A 21226-nucleotide genomic window follows, 5' to 3' on the forward strand; every position below is an offset into this window, starting at 1 on the left:
AGCCATCATTGTGCCACAAAACACAAACATAACACATCGACATAAACATTTAAAAGGGGAGTGAATTCAAATGTTTTCTTGGTCTCCATGTAGCCGCGCGTTTGCTTAGTAACATGTTTACGCTTGTTCTCAATTCCTTGTTGAGAACAGCATATAGTAAATTGGCAAACAGGCTCATCCAATTCTCTCCAAAGGCCACAAGAAACATGGTTTTGTACAAAACTAGATCCCCTCCATTCACTTCACTCAGCAGAAGAAATCTAATATTGCTAGAAAACTTCCCCATCTTTTGCATGATTTTTTTTTTTTTTTTTTTTTTTTTTTTACACATTTTTATGGAAGAAAAGTTAAGCTTCCCAGTGTTTCCCAGAATCAATGATGAAAGCACTTCCAAGTTCATTCAAAAGCATTGCAGTCCGCAAAAAACAAGGCTCTCAGTTGTTCTCAACTTGATGTTAGCTTTCATTGGATTCACTTGTTTTATGCTACGTAAGTGTACACTTTACGGTCCTCTGGTGTTCGTGCCAAATATTCCCTCTCAATGAGTCCTTCAATGCGCTTCTTGATGACTACAGGACTAGGAAGGAATCGTGCTCGCAACTGCTGCGTGACCTGCAGGAGACAAACACAAATATCAGTACATGCATCACAGTATCATTATGATTTTCTTTAAAATATTTGTTGAGTTTAATTATTATATTAATTCTGTCTCTACTATAAGATTCAGTTTTGTCCCTGCTGCTTTGTAAGTTCTACATTTCATCACTTGTAGGTGCAGTTGAGGGTAGATACTGCACAGTCCAGTCATTATAACAGACTCACCTCTGCTACTAGAACATTGTGCTGCATCTTCTTCCTGGATTTCATGATGCGAACTATTGCAGCTTCGATCTCATGCTTCCGGTCATCATCCACTTTTTGCCGTGTCTCCTTCCTCTCTGGGTCTGACTCTCCCTGTTTTGCAGCCACTAGGAGGTGCAAGACAAAGCAAAATAAATGTGACGCACTTGCAGTGTTACTGAATTATACCTGTTCTATTGGGAACCAGGTCCTGATTATTATGATTTCAAATAAACTGTAAATACATTGTTGTACATGGGACCACTTATGTATTCCTACTACATGTACTGAATGCCAAAACAAACATGACATTTATAATTCAAGTACTGAGGCATGAAATTATGATAATGTAAGGCTTAGGTTGTTTTACATGTCACCACTGCTGTGCTTTCCCACAGGTAAAAAGTTAATTTATTTTTTATTTGTGAGATTCTTGTATCTTATGACTCACTAAAATCCATGTAGGAGGTGGTTTCGCTGGGAGACTGGGACAATATTCATTATCAAATTACTCAAGCTGCTGCTTCTGATCAATACCAATTGAGTTGTAAGCATAAAATCTAAAACCTATTGTCATTCTTTTATTCTGGATTCCGTGATGTTAACATTAACATGTAAAAGTCACATAAATTAAAATAAGATCTTCCACTTTGTTTCATAGAACTTGTTGTTTGGGTGTACCTGTCTGGATCTTAACACGGTGCAGTTTGGAGGTAAACTGGTCATTGACTGTAAACACGTGGCCATTCTCAATCTCCTTGGACTTGGGCTCTTTGGTGAGAACTCTCTGAGTCGGCTTCCCACAGGCCAACGACTGCAGTGCTCGCACCAGCTCCCTCTCAGGTATGTCTGTCTCCTGTTGGATCTCCTACACGGGGACACAGCGAGTTTACAAGCAAATAATCAGGATAAATCAGACATATGACCAGTAAATATCTTTAACATAGTAAGTCAACGATTGTCTACAAGCTTAAACTGTAACAGAAATATTTAATAAAACATACAATTACAACTTCTAATGTTGAAGACACAGGAGAACCCATAGCACAGTGCCACTGTGTGGGCTTGTTGCGTACCTCAAAAGTGGATTTGTCTCTGTTGTTGAAAAGCATGAGGATAGTCATCTGAAAGGTTGAGACCTGCAGGATGTGCTTCCTAGTGTTGGACCCTGTCACTTGAGCTCCCCCTACTCCAACCTCTGACCCATCCTCCTGTTGATATGTTTGGACAAATTATAAGGTGTCAAAATCCTCTAGAACTCTCCCCAACAACTTTAAGTAAATCACCATAAAGACTTAAAACCGATACTATGACAGGAGCCGTATCGATGATAAAGTATGGCAAAGAATCGGTCACCTTGTAACTTTCATATATCATTTCCAGTGACATAACACTATGGAGGAGAAGATATCCATCCAAAATAATCTCAGTCCTACAGTTTACAAATGACTGCACAATATTTTAGAGCTGAAATGTGTTGACGCACCTTTTTGATTGGACCATAGAAAGTGGCGTTTAGGTCTGCAGAACCCATATGGTGCTGCAGGGTGAGTTGTCTGCCGCTGTGCTTACCAAGATAAAACCTAAAAGGAGAGGAAGTTTATTAACATCGGAGACGGTCGGTGCATTTTAATCCAGGTCTAGGTGTTACTATCTTCTGCTACATGTCCCTGAGAGATTACTTAGTAACTTGATGTATAAAATACACATTTATCATTTTAATAACACTCCATAAGCATTTTAAAAGTGGGTCAGGAGTCTAAAAAGGCTGTAGTTACACCTCTGATCAGCTTCCACTTATACCTAATCAAATGTGCCTTAAGACTTAGACTAAATCTCTTACTCTGCTATAAACTCAAGAATACTTCATTTAAATTGAAGTGCTCTTACAAAATGATATAAACACAGAGCATCAGGCTTTCAGACTCTGCTTGATGTGCATTAACTGACTCACCTCCTAAATACTTCAAATGCATGTCGTGGGGATGGTGGGATGTTGCATTTGGGTGTTGCTGACTGTGTCGGCCAGTATCCTGTGGTCAGGACTCTCACAGTCAGATCAACCCCTCCAAGTGACACCTTAAATGTACGAGACAAACACAAGATGCACAATTGTATTTTATTTTTATGATGACCTGGAACATCTGAAACAATAAATTTTGGTTGTGGGGATGTAGATGAGTTGAAGAAAATGAGTTTAGCTGAAGTGCACACTTTGACAATTAACATAAATGTGCTACCAGTTTCTGCTGCCCTTCAGCGTTACTTCACCAAGCTACAAATAATAACAGAAGCTGAACCATGAAGCCATGTGACAGCACAGGGAAGAAATGAACACCATGTATTCCCAGGATACGGCTAGTTAGGTAGATAATTATATTCATGTAAGCGAGCTACAAAGCTATGCTCAGTCATTCAGATAGCCATGTACCCATTACAGATTGCAAGTGGGTTCGATTATTGACAGAGTGAGTTGTGCCGTGTAGCGTTTCCTCACCCCAGTTGTCTGTAGATGTTGTCTAAACTCATCCATGGTGGTATTGGAAATGCTCATATCCCGGAACATGCCCTCCAGTTTAGACGTGAACTGACAGCCACACTCAGTCTATGAAATGAACAAATAATTAACATTAGACTTGGCAAAGCAAATGATTTTTAATGTTCATCAATCAACACTGAGGAAAAACAAGTCCCAGCAGCAAGTGCAACAGTTGTCTCTGTATCAAACACCCACGACAAATTAGCACTGGTTTTGGACCGAACAATCAGTTATACAGAAAAAAAATTTCAAAACCTACTTGAGCCAAGGCTGGATGATTCTTATTCAACCATCTTAGCTGAAATCTCATCACTGTCCCTGAAATGTAGTTATATCACACTCCCTCTTACCTTCAGCTTTGAGATCATGTTCTTCTCTGAGTCATCAGAGACGCTCTTGTTGGTGAGCAGTCTGCGGGCCAAATGCTGCTTATAGTATCTCTCAAACACATCCTTCTCCTGCATGAAGCGGAACAGCACCATGGCCTTGTCCAGTATAGACTCCACTTCCTGCTCTGTCAGCTGGACAAAAAATACCAGGATATAACATCAAATAAGCTGCACACACTTAGGTTTACTTAAAAAAAAATCATAATTTGAGAACCTCATTTGGTCATTGCATATTTAGTTATCAGTACTTCTTAAAACACAAACAGTCCATCTAAATCCACTGGGATGTGTTTGCATTTCTTATGTGTCAATAAATCAGTACGTTGTTTTTTTTGTATTCTGTAAAACAGCTGCACAGATTCATAACAGGACTCACCCCTTTGACTCCTTTTTTCAGTTTGTCATCAATGAAAAGTGAGAGGTATTCTGGTGAGCGAGAGTTGAGATTAAGGAAGTACTCAAAGTCACCAGCAATAGTTTGCTTGAAGAGCCGGTCATTATTAAAAGATTCCTGGAGAAAACGGTCGAAGCGAGACTTCAGGTCCAACAAACCCTGAATGAAAAAGGCAGAGAGACTGCGTTGATTGGGATAATATGACAGAAGCTTAATGTGCAATTACAGCTACTGGAAAGCAGAGCCCTTATCATCTGAAGAGAATGAGCCTTCTGTCTGTTAGATGAGTCTGTAACTGAATAACAGCAGCAGGCCCCCAAGTCTCAATTCCTATATTTTACACAAGGTATGAAAGTAAAGAAAGAGGAACAAACATACAAATAAATCTCTCTAGTGTCCTGAATGCTGTCGTATATTTATAAGTATAGAATGAAAAGACAATGCAGTTGAGGGTAGAGATTATCATGGTTTGTGACCACAAACATGTGGGTCAGAACGATTATCCTGTTGGGAGGATCATGTCCCAGCACGCAATCGAGTGCTAAAGCATAATGCACTCCACTGGGGGAAATTACCCAATGATAGTTTTTAGATTTAGATAAAAACTATTTTTCTTTCTTATTCATGTAAGAAAAAAAGAGGTGAAATTGTGCTTCAGCAATTAATTATTCTTGCTGAATTAACAGTGAGTTCACAAGGATCAGCAATAGCTAGGGCTTAATACATAGAGAAAAATAACATGGCAATTGTTTTGACAGATACTGCAATTATGATGTCTGAGATTTTAGCTGGCAGAAATTTATAAATTTTCACAGAAAGAGTGTATGAAATGGTGCAGATGGTATATTGAGACAAATTTTATCTTTGTCACACTAGAGCCATCAGATGGTGACACATACCCCTGGACCCAACAAAATCACAAAGTGTTACTTGCTAGAAACATTTGCTTATTTTCACCAAGTTTGCCCACTGACAGCAGATGACTAAGGTAATTTTACAACTAGTTGGCTGGAAAAATATTGTTTTCCAGTTCCGCTCTTGCAATGAAATGACTAACAGCATGACAGACAGCATGGATGACCCACAAAACAGAAAAGACTGTACTCCAACATATAACTAATAAATTGTGGCAAGTTTGGTGAAAAGTATCTAATGGTTTCCAGTTATGCTGTGGAAACGAAATGACAATGGACAGACATGTTGGCCTCTATATTTTCATGCACTGTTTGCCAGACCAGATAAAAATGCCAATTCATACAACAGCATATTGAACTTGGCAAAACACTGACAATATTTCAATTAAGCATTCAGTTCTAGCAATAATATTACACACTGCAGTGCAAAGTCTCCAGATAACTAATTATCTCACCTGAATGTAGTCTACAGGGTTCTTTCCTTCTCCCTCCTCTGACACAAGAGCCTTGCCTTGCTCCCGCAGGTATGAACTCATACACTCACACATGGTCTTCAGCCCATTGGGAACCCTGCTGAACAGCTTGTACATACACGCCAAATCTGTGGATGTGTGGACATGAGTGAGTACACACACACTTCTATCAAACCAACAGGATTGAGAAGCTGAAATGAGTGGAGAGAGCATTTATTTGTAGCCTGACCAGCCATCGGGTTTTCTCAGTGTATTCAATACTGAGAGAACAGTCTGGAATTGGGCCAGTCACTGTGAAATATGCACGATCTATTCTATACCAAACCAATCACAAGTCTGGGGGGCGGGGTGTTTCGCAAGGCATCAATGTTTCTTTATGTCGTGAGTCAAAGTCAGTTCCAAGTCCGCAAATCTCTTTACGACTGTTGTCGGTTGTTTACTTGATTAAAAAATAAGGATTGAATGACAGATTACATCCTGTATTCTTAGGTTTCTCTGACAAAAGTGTCATGTCCGTCTTATCTGTGATTGGTTTACTCTGCGCCTGTTAGTCCTGCCTTCATATTTGGATTCAAGCCCCGCAATTCTAGATGGATTTCTCATTGAGAAAGACAGATGGCTAGTCGGGCTAGTTTATTTGTGCAGTGAAATAGGAGATAAGTACAATATTTGTGTACAAATATGGGAATAACTTGTGAAGGCACCTGAAACTATAACACTGCAGTTCCATTTTATTTGAATGTAATCATCAAAATTACATTCCTCATATTCTAGTGTTTGTGACATGACTGAAGGGAAACTGCATTACTCATCCTAAAAACATATTTGCTGCAGGTGACAGTTACAAGGTATATTAAAGAGTGCTGGGGATTTCTGTCTCTTTTTATTGAATAAAGTAGGAGATTTTATCGGAGCTTGTGTAAATTTAATTTTCATGGCAAACAGCAGCAGTTGACAGCCACAAATACTGCAGACAAATTAAAAAGCAAACTCTTACCGTCTGTCTTGCCATTCTTGAGCATGTGCACCAGGCCTGAGTTCTCCATCTCTACAATGGTCTTCATGTGTTTGGAGATGAGTTCACGTTCCACCACCTTGACAATGGGCTCTTCTGTGGATTTGTCCAGGCAGTGCATCACCCGCTCAATCTCCTCATTGATCCTGGCTTCCACCTTCTTTATGTATACACTGGCACTGTTTTCTGCAAGAAACTTTTGGCTCTCCATCTGTGTAAGAGAAAGAAATATTGTCTGTTGTTATTTAACCACAATTAAAACAGCTGTGTTTGAGTTTTTAGACAGACCATATAGACCTGTATGATTAATAATCATAAAAACACAAAGACAGACACAGCATAGTCTATTGCAGGGGTGTCAAACTCAGATCCTCAAGGGCCGATATCCTGCATGTTTTAGATGTTTCCTTCTTCCAACACACCTGATTCAAATGATAAGTCTATCATCCAACTCTGCAGAAGCCTGATAACGACCGTCAGGTGTGCTCGAAGAGGGAAACATCTAAAACATGCAGGATACCGGCCCTCGAGGACCGGAGTTTGACACCTGTGGTCTATTGTAATGATGAACTATAACCAACAGGATATGACTGGGTTTTATTAATTGTGTCACACTGATTACAGGTCTTTAAAATGGCACACAAGGTCTTTGAATGTGATGGACTGAGCTGTTGTAAAATACTTTGTTGTAAATTTAAGAAGTGAGAACGAATGGTTGAAGGAGATGCACAGGTCAAAAAAGAAAGGAGAAATGCTAAGATTAATGAAACACAAATTGAAGGCTTAGACAAGAAATGAAGGCAGAGTGTTTTGCAGGCTGTGTGGTCTGTTTATCGTTTTGGCACCAGTACAATCTATATCAAATACTGATCCACTCCACATTCAGCCCAACAGAACCCCTGAGCTCTCACATCTACTTCTTGCTTCATTTTAATGCATCCCAAGAAAAGCAGCTTTAACAGCAAATAGGGATCACAATTAACCAATAAACACAAAATATTCAAGCAAATTCATATTCTGCCACAAACCTGGAAAAATTCTGCAGACATTTCTAGGAATGGTGCTTCAAAATCTTCTTCATAAACAGACCTCCCCTCGAGTCCTAGGATCATTAACATTTGGCAGGCATTTCTGATGGCCCCTCTGATGGAAAAGAGACATACACACAAAAATGTTTTCACATATACACACATATTTTAAAGCCATACCACATACTGATTTCACATGTACCATTCTGATGAAACAATTACCATTTTCTCCAATTCAATCTAAACACTTCATGAAAATATTTTGGATTCAGTCAATGTCTTAAAATGTGAGTGAACGTCCTGTGTATAAAAAGTATAGCAGATGTATTTGACACTTCATTTATCTTGACATCTATTTCATGGTTTGTGCCAAAAGCATTCACTACACATAGGGATATATCCCCATTTCAATAAATATAGAGAGAGTTATTTTTTTTGGCTGTACAATCAATGGAATTTCAATGCTAAATACAATATCATCCTGTGCAATTACTTTACCACAAAATGCTGTAATTTCTAAAAAGTATAGAAGATTTTAGGGTGATCTAATTGCAGATATGGAAAAGGACACTACATCTGTTGTCTAGTCATATTCTGGATTCAGTGATGAGCAGAAAGGGTATGGTGTGAAACTTGTAAAATGAAAGTCACATTTCAAGTTTTGGTAGTTATTTTTATACTACTGCATTTTCAAGTAGACTCAACTCAATAATTTGACTCACAGCAATGGCAATATGATTTTTGTGCAGCCCTATACTATTTTCTTTCAAATGTGGTACTAAGATGAAAATTCTGATGATATCTTATCAACACCAGCATGTCTTCAATTCTATCTGTGTGGGTTGGGTTACCTGTCCACCACCTCCCCCTTCCTCTCCCGGGCGATCATGTCCAGCAGGGTCTGTCGGAGGTGGTCTCTGATGCATCCATAACGAACCACTTGATCCCTAAAGATGATTAGACCCAAGTTGTAGACATTCTCTACATTGTTCTGCTGTACATAAACACGGTCCTGTGGGAAAAACAAACAAATAAAGAATGAATGTCTTGGAAAACAATGGATAAATGCATTTTTATGCTCCAATGTGTAATTAAGTAAAGGCAGTTTAAGCTCAACAGACATCAAAATGAACAAGATCTCTCAATCTCTATCCTGTAAGGTCTTGCGAAGAATTTGCTGCAATTTCACTTTTACTTCCTGGCTCAGCCTTCAGCATCCATTCATATCATGTTTTTACAGGGTTACCGCAATATCTTTGAAATAAATTGTTCATGAGATGTTTCTAAAGGAGGCCAGATACTCTTCATTCGATGAAGTGATGACCAGACAGTACAGGTTCATTTAAAATACATAGTGCCTGCTTCTGCAAATCTAAATGTAAAAGTAAAGTGTTCTCTTCTCTCTATCTGGCCAAACTAAATGTGTATTTACTGCAGACCATTTACATGATCACGAGGGAGGATTGGGCATAATTTATCTAATATGGAGGTAAAGCTACTTTTTTTTTTTCTTTTGCAGGCACACACTCATCAATCTGACTTATCAAGGCTGACCTTCTCAGTGCGTTTGAACACAGGTTAATAATGGCACCATTTACTCACTGTCATTATGTATTTGTCATAGACAGATTTTGTAGCAAACAAGTGTTCAGTACGAAACAGCTGCTACTCACCATATACATCAGGATGTCTCGAATCATCACCATTGCTGTTTGATGATCGTTCCAGGCCTGATTTAAGGTTTGAAGGAAGTTATTGTTTAGGGAATTGAGCACATCTTCTCGTACCTTTAGGGGAAACAGATGCAAAGATAAGCACATTAGAGCAGATCCTGTGGTGTTCCTAACAGCAGTAGGCCTGACCAAAAAGACAAAAAAAAACACTACAACTTGTTTATTTGGAAAGTGCCTTCAGATGAAGTTGCCATTTGTATTTGTGATTTGTTGTTTATGCAGTCTTTTATGATGATCCTATTTGCCTCTCTAGTCAGCCATATAAAGGCTTGACAATACTTACACTGCAGAGTGACTCAGCACAGTAAACCTAACATCTCTGTAGACTAAGATTCTTAAGGGCACGCCGACCTCCCCTTTTTCTTTGTGTGGACAGAGATGATAAATTATCACCTCTGTTCCTACAGTAACAAGAGATCAGCCCTCACAGGCAAAAACAAGCTCCTTACACATTCAAATATAATGTTTAAGTCCAAGCCACTAAATCCATAAATCTCAATAAGAATTTTTCAAACTCAATGCGCACATTGATTGCTTACTCATGAAAATAATTATGAAGCTTTGTTCAGATCAGATTCAATTAGTTTTGATATTTCAGCTTGTCATTTTTTTTAAACTGTTAGCACTACATCCCTTCATATTTACCGTAGCAAACTAATTAAAATAAATGAGCAGAGTTTGATGATCGTCATCTTGATGTTAAAATATACTGAACAAAAATATAAATGCACGACTTTTGTTTTTGCTCCATTTGTCATGAGCTGAACTCAAAGATCTGAAACTTTTTCTATGTACACACAAGGTTTATTTCTCTCAAATATTGTTCACAAATCTGTCTAAATTTGTGTTAGTGAACACTTCTTCTTTGCTGAGATAATCCATCCACCTCACAGGTGTGGCATATCAAGATGCTGATTAGACAGCAGGATTTTTGCACAGGTGTGCCTTAGGCTGGCCACAATAAAAGGCCACTCCAAAATGTGCAGTTTTATCACACAGCACAATACCACAGATGTCACAAGTTTTGAGGGAATATGCAATTGGCATGCTGACTTCAGGAATGTCCACCAGAGCTTTTGCCTGTGAATTGAATGTTCATTTCTCTACCATAAGCCATCTCCAAAGGGGTTTCAGAGAATTCATGAAGAAGACTGTGCGAGGAAAATGGTGGTCACACCAAATACTGACTGGTTTTCTGACCCCCCTGGACCACCCAATACAGTAAAAGTGCACATTTTAGAGTGGTCTTTTATTGTGGCCAGCCTAAGTCACACCTGTGCAATAATCCTGCTGTCTAATCAGCATCTCGATATGCCACACCTGTGAAGTGGATGGATTATCTCAGCAAAGGACAAAGGAGAAGTGCTCACTAACACAGATTTAGACAAATTTATGAACAATATTTGAGAGAAATAAACCTTGTGTGTACACAGAAAAAGTTTTAGATCTTTCAGTTCAGCTCATGAAAAATGGGAGCAAAAACAAAAGTTGTGCATTTATATTTTTGTTCAGTGTAGATTAAATGCAGAAGAGGCACCGCTGTTAGAGGGGTAAACAGGGTGGAGGGCTGATTTTTTAGGTTTATTATTCAAATACATAAATGTTTTAAACTTGTAAATTAAACATAAATTACGAGGCACAAACCACATGAAGGTAGCTGACGTCACCTGCAGATATTGTGGTAACACGATTGACTTTATAACTGTTTACGCATGTATTTTGACTCTGCAGCCAGAGTAGACAGTACAACTGATGACAACATCTGTGTCATAGTGTTCTCGCAAAATCACTGATATATTAGAATCAGACTACAAGGTAGGTAAATACTGACATCAACATGTGTTTGTAGTGGAAGGCAAAGTCAAATGTTGAGTTGTGATGGAACTGATGCCTGTAGAGTAGAGGTGTCCCTGAAGAGCCAGTGATCAGCAATTGGAAACAGTTTCTGTTAAAATGTTTAAAGTTATCTGGAAAAACCACATGTTCTGACCACAGAGTCAGTGCTCATCATCAATCTGAACCAACGTTCATACTGTACCACTCTTAGAGACGTTTAATATTAAGTCATTCCAAGTGGCAGCAGTCACTTGGCTTAAACTAGGAAGAGGCTTAAGACTGAACAGTGGAAAGTTATTGTTAATGTAATTTCATCTACAATGGTTCCTTCAGTTGCACTGAGCAGAAGTGAGATCAGTTCATTTGAACTACGGGTAACTTGAAGCAAATAATCATATTTTAGGTTCCAAGTAATTGCCACCATCTTTTTCATGAAAGTGATATGTGGCTCATTATTAGATAATAAAAACACACTAAGGTGTCAGTTCTCTCTTCTTTGATCCCTTACTTGTTGACATTCACTGACTGTTCATTTGCTAAGCCTGCCAAGCTGAGAATGTGCATTTAATTAAGCTGTAAAATCATCTGGTTGGTATTCAGCAGCAGGCTGCAAAAATATTCCACCCTGGTTTTCTGCATGCTATAAGTGGCAGCAAAGCTCTCACTCTAGAAATCATGGCCAAACTTAATTTGTTGCTAGTTATACACAATAAAATGCAAGTGACAGCTTAAGAAAATCTTTTGCTGACTTATTAGCAGGAATTTTGAAACAAATTCTCAGCACTGGATTACAGTCCCTCAGCAATTCTTCCAGGCAGACATCTTAGAATAAAGACAATACAACTGGCACTTCTAAAATTTCTCTCACAATGTGTTTCTACACGCAAATAATGCATTATACTACTTACAGTGTTGAAAATTTTTTAAAACTCAAATAACCTATTCACACACCTCAGTACTTCAGTAAAAGGAATGAGGAATCTGTCCAAAAGAGGGTCTGAGTAATCCTGACACAGTCGCCCATTATACAAGACTTGAGCAAAAACATCTGCAATCTCCATTATTTCCTAGTTTTCTAAGCTCACCCTTATCAGGATGCTTGTGAATGGAAATATCTTCTGTTTTCTAGCATTATCCTTCTTTTGAAAAGATGGCCCAGAGCTCAAGTACTACTATGAATTCTAATATGCAGCTTACAATAATTTCTTTTTAGCACCAAGTAGGAAAAGAGGCATTCAAGCAGCTGGCTTAAATTCAAATGAAAGCTTTAATCAATGCCCCTATTTCATTTCATGAATATGACAGTATAAACTAAAGACAGACCATATAACTGTCTCGGTCTCATTTTGTCCAACAAATTATTACCAAATGAGCCAAATCCAGTGTCTCTAAATCTAGTACAAGACTTATGCATGACTGGTTCACAGTCAGTAAGAGAATAAGTAAAGGATGAGGCTGTAAAAACAAAACAGCAGCATTAATCTATTTTTTTTATCTGCAAGCAATGTGTCATTATTTGGCTGTAAGTGTCAGGAATATTGACCAAGCTTACGGCAATTATGTCTCCATATGAGAAAATTTCCTATGACAGATGAACAGGATACATGTGCCTGCCTCAGATTCAGAATTAAAATGATATTCATTTCATATAAAGCCAGTGCACAGAGTTTCGCAAAACCAACAGCCTGTATGATTTATGTAAAAACCTGTAAAATGCTTGGCCACCCTGATGAAATTGTGTTAAGCTTACTTTGTTTATAAGATGTTCGGTGACGACCTCTCGCAGGCCTGTGTAGAGCTTCTCTCCATGTTTGTGAAGCACCATGGTGTATGCATTTCTGTACAGTTCCTCAAAACTCAGGCCGCTGTTGTTCTTCCTCTGAATCTCCTGGATGGCATTTTTCAAAAGGTCCCAGATATTGTTGACATACTTCTCATCCATAGTCATCTGCAAAAGGTTATGTAGAATAAGATAAACATCACGAGTCATTATCAATGCATCATCTCCAACATAATCTCTTAGTAGGGCTGGGCGATAAAACGATAATAATATATATCGCGATATAACTTTTCCTCGATAGAAATATAAGACATGCTCGATACAATTTCGATAAAATTCAGTGACGGGGGCAACAGGGTTACTGAAAAGTAGGGTGTGACATGGAAGCCGGGAGTCAGACGTTCAAAGCATGTTAAGTTTTATTTTCGGTTTATGCCAGTTATGGCAGCTACGTGACGCACCCCCACGTATATAACCTGGCATTGTTTCGTGAGGATGATCTGTTTTATTTGCGTGCTCTTTTAAAACTTGAAAGTTTTTGCCTATTGGTCAGACTTTTGCTTTTGTTTTAAATATATTTACCTGTTTTATTTATCTGAAACAGTTGTATATTGTTCTTCAGCCCATCTGTCATGTTCAACCTCTGACAGAAAATAAGTCCTATTTAAATAAAAAATAACCTTCTGATGTCTTCACAACTAATTTATGGGTAGCGAAAAATTTAAGATTGACAAAAAAGTGATTTGATTTATATTGTGATACATATCAATATCATCTGATATGAAAAAAATTATTGTAATATGATTTTTTTCTGCCCTGTGATGAACTGGCAATATGTCCAGGATGTACCCCGCCTTTGCCCATAAGTAGCTGGGATAGGCTCCAGCGAACCCCGTGACCCTAGTGAGGCTAAAGCAGGTTCAGAGAATGAATGAATGAATGATTATTTTTCATATCACCCACCCCTATTTCTTAGTGCTTTACTCTGCAACATAATAGAAAACAAGTCCAGCTGGTAATTAAGTGGAAAACTGAGGATGTTCTTTGTAAGTAAAGCCAAAAAGTTCAGGTCTATATCCTTTTAGAATCAGATGATGACAACTTTGAGTAATTCAATTTGTTGTTAACGAAGAACTGCCTCCTGTATTTTACCTGAAATGACAGATTTTTCAAGAATTGCAATTACTGCTTCCTCCACTGACAATATTTGTGACATCTAACCTCTTTATTCATACATCTATGAACCAATTAAACTGAATTATACAAAGTAAAGAGATTGGTTTTACCCTGATCCTACACGCCATATAATATTATCTCCAAGGCTCTTAAAAACAGCAATTCATTATTTTCACAAAATATACTTTGGAATAAAGTTGTTTGGGATTACAGCTATGGTTGCCCTTTGGTGTTGGGGGTATTTTTTCTAAAAATGAAGGGTAGAGGCAGCTCACATGAAAAAAGTCATGACATCTCTTTTACAGTGTCAGTGTTCTACTAATGAATATTACTCAAAAAATGTCACCTGCTTCAAACACTTCACATTCCTGCAGAGGTAAGGAGGGAAAAATCACTTCCAATACTCTCTTCATTGAAGACTTTTCCATAAAACTGCATCTGTCTCTTTTAGGTGCACATATGCAATTGTACAATATGGGAGCGCATACAGAAGTTTTCACCATTATCTATTTTAAAATGGTTGTCACATCTCTTCCTGCTCTGGACACATTAGTAGTAGACAATTTTCCTTGCAAACGTGGTCTGACAACATGCTGTTCTAACTTGTTCCCGTTGAGCCTGTAGCAGTTACAAGGACTGCCGTTACTGTGCCAGAACATTTGAATCCAGAACAGGAGAGATGATACAATACCTGGCTATTGGAATTTAGTGCAAACTCAAGCAAGGAAAACCTGAATGTTACAAATTCCCTCCCAAACAGCACACATGCTATTACATACAGAAAGGAGACTAAGACAAACTAAACTCGAGTTGAGATAAGAAACATTCTTCCACATTTTCCATTTCAAAATTCCACACTTTTCCAAAATCAAATTTCCAGATGACTCTGCATATTTTCAGAACAAATTTGAGGTCTACGTGTAAAGATCTAGACGTTGAAATGGTTTCAGAATCCAGTCGTTAACGTACATTACAATCAGATCAGTCAGTGGTGGGTTCATCACTGAATCTGAATCTGTCTTGGTCTCACACTACGTTGTGGTGAGGATGCCACAAAAAGGAATTACACATTTTATACTTCTTCTAAACCAAAATAGGGGCAAACACTCGAAACTCAACAATGTTTCCACATTTAGACCTGGAAATTATTATAATAAAATTTCACACTTCCAGATTGGGTAGGAATCCTGAATAATATTGTATCCAAACAGTAGTGAAATGTCTTCTAAGTTAGCCAACTTCACTATTTATATCACAAACCCAAAATCAGACTAATGAACTGCCTCCAAGCAAGCCTAAACCTAAGTTACTTTAACTAAATTCTAGATGCCATTATATGTTCACAAAGTTTGACTGTAGGATTACCTATCATTATTGAGTTGTTTTTTTGTTGTTGTTTTTTTTTAAATATTGTTAAATTCTAGAATATCACACACTGCCAAAACAGCACTGTGACTAACAGCTATAACAACTAGTAGTTGTCATTTGTTCAGTGTGGCTGGTAAATCTGTTCAATCTGTCAAACTTTAGAGGTGCATATGAATGAGAGGTTGATAGTTTCAGCACAGTTGGAGCATATAGTTAGTACAAACCTCTAATTATTGAAAAAACCCTAATAAACCCCTGACCTTCTCTATAAGACTGACTTATAGGTCTGTACAAATCTAACAAGTGTCATGTCTTATGAAGAACAGTGTGTGCTCCTTCTCTGCAGACAAGCCCAAACACATGCATGCCAAGATGCAGTTCCATGCAGCAGGTCTGTTAAAACTGGGCCACATTCAACAGGCTCACATAAGTTAAAGTCCTTGGGAAAATATGGGGCTCCTACTCCTACCGAACAACTCCAGATCCATAACTTGAGTCTTTTCAGTAATGTCTGCAATACCCCTCTAGTTATAGGCGGATTGAAATGCCATTTAATGCAGAATGAGGTCAGTTCATAAATGAGGTTTCCCACTATCTTCCAGACAAAGGAAGCGCCAGGTGGACGAACAGACGAACTCTATATCACGATATATGCGCTGAAATAATGACTGACTGAATGAAAAAGGATAACGTCTTGGACTGATAGATGTTTTAATACAATCCCAAAACTGCGTTAGCTCTTTAGTTTCCCATTAGCATCCATCTACACGGTGGAGCCGAAGCTGTCGTTTCTTAGGGAATGTCTGAATACACCTGGCTCTTCCTCACACATACATCAAACTAATGCATACATTAAACAGAAACACATCATTGAATTGAAATAAAAGCACCAAACAATCAAAACAACAAGTGTCAACAGTCAAGGCTAAAGACAGCTTCGGCTAACCAACCAGTCAGTATGTCGACAAATCAACCTGCTAGCTAATGTATGGGGAGTTATTATTCTAACGTTAGTGCTCCGTCAAAAAGTGTTTTCTAAAGTTATCATCGTGCTTATACAATTACAAGACATCTACGTAGCTGACCCACTGAAAGTAGACGCAACAGAACGTTTGACGGCTGCACTTTGTTTACGGACAGGCAAGTCATATCTGCTACTCAGCTGGTTAGCCTGTTAGCATGTAGCCAGCGGCTCAGACCACGGTGATCGAGTCACCGCCTGTCGGGCAGACAGAGCACCTACTGCGGTGTGCACTTACAGGAAAGGCCCGTATCCTCATTTTGGTGTCCTTCTTGGTGCCGCCTTTGCTGAGATTGGACATGGTTGCCTCGACCGTGGGCTCTGTATTCACATGAAAATGTTCTCCGGGGAGGGACGGGGATGACTACTGGTTTATGGAGCAACCGACGAGCTTTCACTCGACCTCGTAGCTCCGCGTCCCGGCTCTGCAAGTTTATTGTTGACAGCCAAATGCCAAATCCGATAGTTCTTCATACAGCAATGGCGGACTACCTGCAGTTCTCATTGCGCAGAGCTCACGCACTCCAACTCACGCGAGATATCAACATTTTCCTTAAGTTTTCTGTCACCTGTGCCACTGAAAACATGAGACAAGTTACCAGAGTTCAGATGCAGGAGCATTTATTCAGAAATTGTCTATTTAGAACCACTAATTAGCACACTTTATAGGCTACTGCTGCAGTACATCTTAAAATATTGTTCTATTTGTTTTCATCTAGTAATTTGACAGCTGCGAGTTAAAGTTACTACTTTGCACCACTCCTAAAATACCCAATCTCATCTGCATCAAACATTAAAATCTGACTATATACAGAAATGCATCATAAATTTTGCTCAAATATATTGTATGTTTGTGACAATGTTATGCACTTGTACATTTTCAAGTTTTCAGTGCCAACACCCATACCAAAAAGAAGTATGCCTCAACTACATGTTATTAAGTATACTTAAGTTTAAAGTATCCATCCCAAAGTATACCTTTATGTACAAAGTATACTGATACAAACATATCAGCAGTATATTCAAAGTAAACTTCTTGGGACTAAAATGGCCCAATTGTAATATATGTAAGCACACTTTAAAGCATATGTAAGGTAATCTTGTAGGTATTCTATTAGTTTACTAATAATAAACTTCTCGTACCTTTTTTAGTTTAAGAAAGTACACTTTGAAGCATACTTGAAGTTGCCTATTTAGTGTACTATTAGTTTACTGATAATAAACTTCTAATTCCTTTTTTAGTTTATGAAAGTACACTTTGAAGCATACTTAAAGTTACCTTTTTGGTATGCTATTATTTCAACATAGATAAGATGCTTGGTTGCATTGTGCCCTCTGAGTCCACTCAGGATGCAACTTCTAGTAGAAAATCAAGCCTATGCCGTGATGCACTTGATTTAAGGAAAATGCTTGCTTAAAATTCTATTTGCTTCATCAAGATCAATTTTGGTTGAGCAAATTCTTAACTGATCTGTGTTCTAGGAGCACAATTTACTGTCCAATGAGCCATTTCTGGCCAGAAAGAGGGGGAAAAAATCAGTATGGAGCCACAAAGAATGTTTGAGCCATTTAAATGTAGGCATTAGATAACAAATAATGCACATTTTCATTAGGAAAACAATTTAAATTTGCCTGTTTGGTAGAGTTTTTGTAGGCCAGATGTCAAGATTTGTAGGCTAACAAACCTTACGCTTCAAACTAGAACCGTCACCTTTTTGGATTTGAAGTTGAATGGGTCCCTTATAAGATTTTTAATGTTAAAGCTTCAGCTGAACTTGTGTGTGTTTCTGATTTGCATATCAACATTTAGGTCAGTTTAAACCTACTTTTCTCATTGTGGTATTTCATTTTAACTTGCATTCAATGAGCTGTCTTGGCATTGGAGATGACATTATTTCATGAGGATTTTTTTTGTCTTGTAGTGAATTAAAGCCACCTGAAATAAGTAGAAGTACACACTCCTGCATGTGGTTGTAGAGCCATAGGTTACACCTGTCCTAGACAAAATGAATCAACTTTAATTTGGGCATATCACCACAGGAGACGTGTTCAAATAATTTCAGTAGATTGTACAAACAAGTTAGGATTTTTGTACCTGACTGTTTAAAGTATGCATACCATAGGAAGAAGAGACAATGCTAACTGATGGGTTGAGGGGCCAGTTTTGGCCTCAGGGCCCAGTTTGCTAATCTGGTCGTGCCCAGACAGTATGTATCAGTATGTTGGACTGACAGAAATGTCTTTATGGTGATTGTAGCATCAATACCAGTACTTTTTGTTGAGGCAACCAAGTACAGTTTCACTGGGAACTATGTATGTATGTTGTTACTTATGTAATATTATTGTGGACATATATAGAAAGCAATCAACAAACAAGCCTTTCACCAGATTTATTCAAAGAAAGAAAAAAAAAAAATCAAAATTTTTTCCATTTGTCTTCTTAAAAATCTTCTTGTTCATTACATTTGAAGAGGAACAAGACCATCAGCACTCAGAACTCAACAAAAACTAATAATTAACAGATGACTGGAGAGAGTCCTCAATATAAGCATCATTTATACATTTTCAGATTAATTTGGGTTCTTATTTGTGGTAGAATAGCATATGTATATCCTAAATACACATAATTTTCTTTCATGCCCTCTTTCTGGAAGTCTAAGCCTGGGGTGGTTCAAAAATGGCATGAAAAAAGGAGAACAGGATACAACCACTTTAAATACATTACAGAATTGAAATACTTATCATTGTAATAATGACAGATAATCCAGTAACATTTTCTTTTAAAACTTTGTTATTTACAATAATTATATTTTTGCCACTTTTAACAAATGTCACAGGTGATCATTACAATGACAGGTCCTGCTGTTCTGTGATGAAATAGATTGAGTTTTTACTTCCTGGACAAGCAGCAAAGTCAGATCTAGTCATGATGTATTAGAAAGTTGAAATATGAACAGAGCCCTAAACATCACCCAGACATTAGAGAAAATATTTTAAAAGCGTGTCTGGTTTTCACTTCGCAGCTTAACCAGGAAGTAGAAAATGTTTGCTTGGCACATATAGCCCTGACTTTCTATAACATACATCAGGGACAGACACACTCAATGTAGAAACTGTCCTGGGTTTGTACTCTCAAAAGCATTTTAGGATTAACATTATCAGTCCATTGACCTTTTCAATGGAAATATCATGATCTAACACTTTAATGCCTTTGTGAACGCATACCTAAAGTAATAATTTAACAAGAGGCATAGGTATTTACATAGGAATCTATGCAACATCACAGAGGCAGACACTTCATATTGCACATGAAAAAGGCAGGTACGTATGAAATAGTGGTTAAAATAACAACAATGGGAAAACTACCTGTGAGAGAAAGAGCTTGAGAGAGAGAGAGGCTCTTCTACAAATGTATCTGTATGACCTTTAATTCTCATCAGCATAAAAGACTCAGTTCATACAGCAGATTAAACAAGTTCATCAACAAGATTATATATATATGTGTGTGTGTGTGTGTGTGTGTGTATATATATATATATATATATATATATATATATATATATATATATATATATATATATATATACACATATAATTTATTTATTTATTTTATTCTGAATTCATGAGGGCTGCATAAAAGGGGAAATACATCGGACAGATCACTCATCTCTGTTGTAATCAGTTATACTAGACACTCTGTATTCTAAAACTGGTATTGTACCTGATGTGTTTTGGGTCTCCCTCTCTCTCCCACTTTCCCTCTCTCTTATCTTCACACCCACATGTTCATCCACTCACTCGTTCACAAACTCTCAGCCGTCCACATGCAGCCTACATATACAATATCACAAGTTTCTCTTCATATAACTTTCCTGTGTTGCGATAGAAGTCCCTCTCGTGTTTCCTGCATTGGGCTGATTTAAGATGTTTTAACAGTAGCTGATGCTTTTCAGAGAGCACAATGTCTATGATGGCTACATCTCTAGTGCCGTTTTAATATAATTTCTGGATGTATCAAGAAATGACAAAATACTGCTGTATTTTCCTAATGTCCACTGGTGTTTTTTTCTTTTTTATAGATAACTCAAGATAGAAAGTAGTGAAAAGACATGACATCTGAGGTCTTCACATAGATATATCACAAATATACATATTCTGAGCATGGTGATCATTCAGTCAACACACTGATACTCAAACTACATCTTAACAAATATACAACATACATACTAAACAGGCTCTTTATTTAAATTTTTATATATTAAAAGCTCTAAGAAAGGCAGCAAAGATGCGCAATAAGGCAGATCCATTTGACACACTCAATGGCACACTCCATATAACACGCTCTACTCTGGCACATTTACACTAACAGATGAGATGGATCTTTTAAAGGGCTTCAGTTACACTCTACCTAATGTGGTTTTGTGAAAAAAATCTGCAAACTAATATGTAACAGAATGAGAAACTGAGAGTTATAAGGGAATGAGATGACAGAGAATGAATAAATAAATAGAGTGTGCATGAGTTTTAGCTGTTTGAGGTGTTGATGTATAATTGATGCAGTGACATGCAATTAAAATACACAGGAATATTTTCTGTAATGTTTTATTATGTATGAAGTAAAGAGTTATGGCTAGGGATCTGTAACTGTCATTGAGTTGATGTGATTGTCAAGTTGTCCATTGAACCCCCCCAAATGAAAAAATAAAATAAATAAAAAATG

At 37.7% G+C, this 21226-nt stretch overlaps 1 protein-coding gene across 1 annotated transcript; it reads right to left on the reverse strand.

Moving 5' to 3' along the window:
- Positions 1–253: 253 nt before the first annotated feature.
- Positions 254–17011, reverse strand: cul3b (cullin 3b). Its single transcript, XM_030151742.1, has 16 exons — positions 16745–17011; positions 12912–13109; positions 9266–9379; positions 8444–8604; positions 7593–7707; positions 6547–6775; positions 5532–5677; positions 4145–4321; positions 3730–3900; positions 3338–3445; positions 2795–2919; positions 2327–2423; positions 1917–2051; positions 1522–1708; positions 823–968; positions 254–612 (listed from the first exon to the last, which is right to left on the reverse strand). The coding sequence occupies exons 1-16, from the start codon at positions 16805–16807 to the stop codon at positions 481–483; spliced, it is 2304 nt and encodes a 767-aa protein (XP_030007602.1). The 5' UTR covers positions 16808–17011; the 3' UTR covers positions 254–480.
- Positions 17012–21226: the final 4215 nt, after the last annotated feature.

This window comes from Sphaeramia orbicularis, chromosome 13 (genome assembly GCF_902148855.1).
Source record: "Sphaeramia orbicularis chromosome 13, fSphaOr1.1, whole genome shotgun sequence".
Lineage (NCBI taxonomy): Eukaryota > Metazoa > Chordata > Actinopteri > Kurtiformes > Apogonidae > Sphaeramia > Sphaeramia orbicularis.